Here is a 6,742-nt window from a genome sequence, read left to right on the forward strand (position 1 = left end):
CAACTGATGAGCTTTTCACAGATTTTTATCGTTGTTATGCATCATCTGTCCAAATTTCACAAATATTGGACTAGATTTGTAAAAATTATTAACGTTTAACTATTTTAAGGCATAGCATTGTCAGTGTTTTCAGTGTCATTTTCAGTTTTCTTTAATTTATATGTTCTGAAAAAATCTTTTTCATTAGACATCGTCAACTGATTTGGTTTTTTTCAGATTTTTATTGATGTTAAGCATGATTTGTATAAATTTCACAAATATTGGATTAGATTTGTCAAAATTACTAACGTTTAACTATTTGAAGTCATGGACTTTGACAGTGTTTTCAGTGTTATTTTCAGTTCCAAAAATATCCTCTTTATTAGACACAGTCAACTCTTAAGCTAAACTTTATCAAAGTTATTAATGTTTAACTATTTAAGTCTGTGAAATTTGTCCATTTTTAAATTTTAATTTTCACTTTTTTCAAATATATTGTTCTTTTTCCAGGTGACTTTTTCCATACAGTGTGGTGGGTTTTTTTGATGAACTGATTCTTCCTGTCTGGTCATGGCTAATTCCTGTAGAAAAAACAGGCAGTGAAAGACAACAGCAAGAGCAATGGTCTGACTCATCCATGTGTACAATAGATGGTATGTGGCAAGCTTTAGGACATTGTCAAATGGTGTGCTAAACATGATTCCAGAAACCGATTGTAAGGAGGAATCTGCATCTGGTATTGGTAGTAAGGAGAAGACTTGAATGGGTATATATTTTTTTGCAGAAGACAATTACACTTCTATGATACACAGTCAACTGATAAGCTTATCACAGATTTTTATTACTGTTCAGCATCATTTGCCCAAATTCCACAAATATTCGACAAGATTTGTCAAAATTATTAACGTTTAACTATTTTATACCATGAAATTTGGCAGTATTTTTAGTGTTATTTTCAGTTTTTTCAACTTTATTGTCCTAAAAAAATCTTTTTCATTGGACCCAGTCAACTGATGAGCTTATCACAGATTTTTATTGATTTTAAGCATCATTTGTACAAATTTCACAAATATTGGACTAGATTTGTCAAAATGATTAATATTTAACTATTTGAAGTCATGGACTTTGGCAGTCTTTTCAATGTAACATTCAGTTTTCTAAATTATATTGTCCGAAAAAATCATTTTCATGAGACACAGTCAACTGATGAGCTTTTCACAGATTTTTATTGTTGTTATGAATGATCTGTCCAAATTTCACAGATATTGTACTAGATTTGTCAAAATTATTAACGTTTAACTATATTAATGCACCAAATTTGGTAGACTTCTCAATGTAATTTTCAGTTTTCTCAAATTTATATGTTCTGAAAAAATCTTTTTCATTAGACATTGTCAACTGATTTGGTTTTTTTTCAGATTTTTATTGATGTTAAGCATGATTTGTATAAATTTCACAAATATTGGATTAGATTTGTCAAAATTACTAACGTTTAACTATTTGAAGTCATGGACTTTGACAGTGTTTTCAGTGTTATTTTCAGTTCCAAAAATATCCTCTTTATTAGACACAGTCAACTCTTAAGCTAAACTTAATCAAAGTTATTAATGTTTAACTATTTACGTCTGTGAAATTTGTCCATTTTTAAATTTAAATTTTCACTTTTTTCAAATATATTGTTCTTTTTCCAGGTGACTTTTTCCATACAGTGTGGTGGGTTTTTTTGATGAACTGATTCTTCCTGTCTGGTCATGGCTAATTCCTGTAGAAAAAACAGGCAGTGAAAGACAACAGCAAGAGCAATGGTCTGACTCATCCATGTGTACAATAGATGGTATGTGGCAAGCTTTAGGACATTGTCAAATGGTGTGCTAAACATGATTCCAGAAACCGATTGTAAGGAGGAATCTGCATCTGGTATTGGTAGTAAGGAGAAGACTTGAATGGGTATATATTTTTTTGCAGAGGACAATTACACTTCTGTTATACACAGTCAACTGATTAGCTTATGACAGATTTTTATTACTGTTCAGCATCATTTGCCCAAATTCCACAAATATTCGACAAGATTTGTCAAAATTATTAACGTTTAACTATTTTATACCATGAAATTTGGCAGTCTTTTCAGTGTTATTTTCAGTTTTTTCAACTTTATTGTCCTAAAAAAATCTTTTTCATTGGACCCAGTCAATTGATGAGCTTATCACAGATTTTAATTGATTTTAAGCATCATTTGTACAAATTTCACAAATAATGGACTTGATTTGTCAAAATTACTAACGTTTAACTATTTGAAGTCATGGACTTTGACAGTGTTTTCAGTGTTATTTTCAGTTCCAAAAATATCCTCTTTATTAGACACAGTCAACTCTTCAGCTAAACTTTATTAAAGATATTAAAGACAGTCTCAGCGCGTTAAACCCTTAAAATAGCACGAAAATGAATTTTCCTGGAAATCTCACCAATTTCCCCATAATGACCAAGGTATATCCTATCCAAAACCGTCCAGAAAATGAAGCTTCCTAATACCGTTTTTAAGTTCCATTAAATAATAAAAGACGACTCGTCTTAAATACTCAGCTACCACCTCACAGTACGGCTTCAGAATGCGCAATATCTCGCTAAGTCTCGCGGTTTACTATGAATGAAGTACTACGGCTGAGACCCGGATGTTACTATTTGGCGCCAAAACAGCAAACATGGAGACGCGTGTCAAGTCTGAAGAGGAGAGCAACAAAAGAGGACGAAAGAAAATAGCCACTCCGGTTCAAAATATACGAAAGAAAATGAGAGACAGACAAAGAAGCTCTCAGACTGTGTATGCTGGGAGGGAAGTGGGGCAGTGGAGGACACTTAAAGCTGACTTAGGTCTCACATACGAGGCAATGGCAAAACTACTCCTCGACACGTGAGTATGCGCTTCACAGGTCTCAAGTGTGAATGATTATCATATTAGCCTGTTCACAATAAATGACAATATTTGTGCTCATACAAAGTTGGCTACGTGTATAAGAGCGTTTTGGGCTTTACGTTTTCTGTTTTTGATCGGTACATGTACCGAAAAGATGGACAGGCGGTTACTAACAAGATACAATTGGGAAATACTTTTATGGTTAGCGACGCTATCTGAAAATTATTCCGACTTCCTCACTTTTGAAGTTAGTTTTGTACAGACACCTGATTTAGAATATACTATATAAGACAAGTATGACGAGCTTGATTCCCTGTGTTTACAGAAAGTACATGTAGGTCACGAAATAAAAATGCACCAGCGGGACCAGCACCGTCGTTATTGGGATATTGATTTATTCTTGGTTTGTTTCAGTTACTTTGCTCAGGTGCCGGCCAGGTTAACGTCCACGCCAAGGTCAATTTCCCAACAGATATAGAAAATCTCGTTCTGAGTGAGTGTCTTTTGAGTGAGCTTAGATATCTCAACTAGATCTCTTATCAAACAAATTTACATTTGTATAAGTTTTGTTTTGCATTTGAGTAGGGCACATATTTTGTTAAGATAATTACAGAATTTCATTTTAATTAAATTTTTCAAGCAAAGGATGTTATTTTAACTTAAATTAAATGGATGTAATCCAAAGCTCTATCTATATGCTTTGTTTTTATATCAAGTGCACCCATGTCTGGATTTGAAACAGTTGAGAGCAGTGGATTCAATGTTTTAAATGAGATGTTCCCGTGTTTCTTGAAAATAAAAAAGCATTATCTAAGAGAAAAAGAACATTTAAACAATTGTTATCTTTCTGAAGTTCAAGTTAGAACTAAGTAGATGATTACTATATTTATTTGAATCTTACATTGTAGGTTGGAAAGCGGTACAGTAAACAAGCAAAGGCATGGGTGGCCTATCCAATAGGTGGGAAAAACATACCATTACATCCCAACATTACAGTCTCATGCAGTTACATTAAGGCTGACAAGCATTAGGCCCATGGCAGCATGTGTGCAACTAGGGCCTTAGGACCCAGGAACATCAGGCCAAACATTGCACCCATTCCTGCTCCCCCAACAGAGGAACTGATTACAGCCAAAAAGAGCAGGTTCCAGTAGTCTAGAAAACAAAGTTATCATTATGCATGTCTTGCAATGCCTGATGCAAGAGGCCATATCAAATAAGCTAAACAGTTTGTAGTTTTTGTTTGTCATTGAAGATCCCATTTCCATCCATGTGGATCTACCCAGCTCACTGGAGACTTAACTAAGTGGAATCAACTGAACAGATTTATCATTCCTGTTCTTTCCAGTATAATCGTATAGTCACCAGTCATTCTGTATTCTGTTGAACACAAGGACTTTTTGAAGCAAAAATTCTGATAGTTTGGTATATCCAGATAGACTTTTGTTTTTATGAGGATCGGGCCTTAGAAAACTAGATGCGTTTTTCAAGGTATCAGGACCCCCCCCCCCTTTTCTGTAATTGATATACTGAAAATTAAAATGCAACACTGAGTGAAAACATGAGTGCCTGCCTTCAAAAAAATAACTTCATAAGGCAGTAGTAAGGTAAAAGGGTTTGATGAATTAACTGCCATATTCTGTTTTGCCACTACACTGTGAAGGGGTGGGGTTTTCCTTGATTCTTTTAAATGGGGCATCAGGTTATTTTTTAAGAGAAAATTAAAATTTTGGGGGACCAGAAGTGTTATGATATGTTGGTTATTGGAAAATAAATTGTTGATAGTACAGTTTAGTTAAAATCAAACTGTTCACGAACATTTGTGGAAATTTTGACTAACAAGTCTCCTGAACTTCCCAACTGGCATTTTCTATATGCTTGGGAGATTGTTAGAAGTGCATTATTCCCCTACTGAGACTTGAATAGAATTGTACATTACACAGAAATATGTTAATGAGTTTCATTTTAAAGCTTTGTATCTATTTTTTTATTTATATTAGTTAATAAATATAGTTATTAATGAGTCCATGAAAATGTTTGTTTTTTTTTTCTGTTTGGCTGATGAGACTCCAAAAGCTCCAATTAACAATTCCTCATATACTTATGCCATACTGAAAATAGTTTGGAGTTGATTAAAAGCTGTTATATTTACAACCAAAGAAAAGGTGAAAACTGCATGGTTTAATCTTACCAATCACTCCAAGGGAAATATTGTTCTTATGAATAACCTGAGAACAAAGTATTTGTATCAACAACATAACTACAGCATCAAATAGAAATGTTTATTTAAAAGTATTGTGGTTCTTACACTGTGTAAACAAGATTACTTCTAATTTATTGCTTCTAATAAAAAAATCATTTTTGCTTATTGCTGTTGTTAATTATCTAATTTTCTACCACATATTGGCTATTCAGACAAGTCTCTAATGCAACCCTATTAATATAAGTATTTTATAAAAGTAACATCCATTCAATTACGCTAAATGGTATGATACTACCACCACAGCATCTGTAACAAAAAGTTCATATGAAATACAGTGAAGGCACAGGTTCAAATATGACAGACTAAAGTGAAGGAAGTAATAAATAGGTCAACTTCCAAATTTAGAGAATGGTTTTACATAATTATAGCAATCACTATAAATAGAGAGGCCTATTTATAAAGCTGAACAATTAGAAAAATAGACTAGTGAAATTTACTCTCTCCATGTAACATAAACATCACAGATTCCACATTGCAAAAAGCTGAATTATTCTTCTTGGGTCAAAGCCACGATATTGGCCAGAAGGCAAGGGATATTTGTCCCTAAGGGCCCAAACACAACATGATGGAATAACCCTTCTGTCCCCTCTTGTAAGCCTGTCAAACTTCCACATGATATAAGATCTGTCTTTTATCAAATCTGTTTTGAAATAGTTGTTCAGCAAAGCAATAATTTGAAGTACAGAACACAGCAAAATTACCCCGAGCCTGGAATTTCTTGCCTCTTGCAAGTTTCTGATCCTCTCTTCCTCTTCAATCGACATGGACTGTATATTTCCCCTACCACGTCCACGTGATCTTCTTCTCCCTCTGCTGCTTGCACCTGACCTGCCTGAACTTCTAGTACTAGGGCCTGCATCTGCTGCACTGGTGCTTGCTGTAGCTTGATCTCTCTGGCTACTACGACCCCAACTCCACCTCCCTCTCTTTGATTTTGCTGGTCTTCCCACAGGTCTACTGGGTCTAGAAGGACTGAGATTCTCACTGGTACTGCTGTATAACATAAAAAACTTTGTTTCTTGTCATTTGTTTACATGTATAACAAAGTTGAAGTGACCTTTTCATTTAAAAAAAAATAAATACTTACTGCTATGAAAAAAGTTCATAACTTTTATCACTTAGGCTTATCAGTGTTTCGCCCTCAACATACCTGCTTGGTCCTACTGGACAGCTGCTACTAGTACTACTGCCATTGCTATCCGACTCCATACAAATTGCTAATAAACAACAATTCTATTACACACAGTCAATTAGTAAGCCTATCCCAGGTTTTTATTGATGTTAAAAATCATTTGCTCAAATTACACAAATATTGGACCCGATTTATCAAACTTATTAATGTTTAACTATTTTACGCCATGGAATTTGCCAGTCTTTTCAATGTAATTTTTAGTTTTCTCCAATATATTGCCCGAAAAAATCTTATTCATCTGACACAGAGAACTGATGAGCTTATCACTGATTTTTATTCTTGTTAAGCATCATTTGTCCAAATTTCACAAATATTGGACTAGATTTATCAAAATTATTACCGTTTAAGTATTTTATGCCATGGAATTTACCAGTCTTTTCAATGTAATTTTTAGTTT

General features: G+C 33.9%; 2 protein-coding genes across 2 annotated transcripts; one reads left to right on the forward strand and one right to left on the reverse strand.

Annotated features, from left to right (window-relative positions):
- Window positions 1–2,370: 2,370 nt before the first annotated feature.
- On the forward strand, window positions 2,371–5,095 carry LOC147763084 (uncharacterized). The gene is made up of 3 exons (XM_087009935.1): window positions 2,371–2,887; window positions 3,305–3,383; window positions 3,799–5,095. Exons 1-2 carry the CDS (start codon window positions 2,649–2,651, stop codon window positions 3,366–3,368), a joined length of 303 nt encoding a protein of 100 aa, XP_086866061.1. The 5' UTR covers window positions 2,371–2,648; the 3' UTR covers window positions 3,369–3,383; window positions 3,799–5,095.
- Window positions 5,096–5,158: 63 nt separating this feature from the next.
- LOC147763085 (uncharacterized) lies at window positions 5,159–6,362 on the reverse strand. The gene is made up of 2 exons (XM_087008737.1): window positions 6,304–6,362; window positions 5,159–6,146 (listed from the first exon to the last, which is right to left on the reverse strand). The coding sequence occupies exons 1-2, from the start codon at window positions 6,360–6,362 to the stop codon at window positions 5,612–5,614; spliced, it is 594 nt and encodes a 197-aa protein (XP_086864863.1). The 3' UTR covers window positions 5,159–5,611.
- Window positions 6,363–6,742: the final 380 nt, after the last annotated feature.

Source organism: Lingula anatina, chromosome 3 (genome assembly GCF_051362555.1).
Source record: "Lingula anatina isolate TDL-2025a chromosome 3, LinAna3.0, whole genome shotgun sequence".
NCBI classification, from domain to species: Eukaryota; Metazoa; Brachiopoda; class Lingulata; order Lingulida; family Lingulidae; genus Lingula; species Lingula anatina.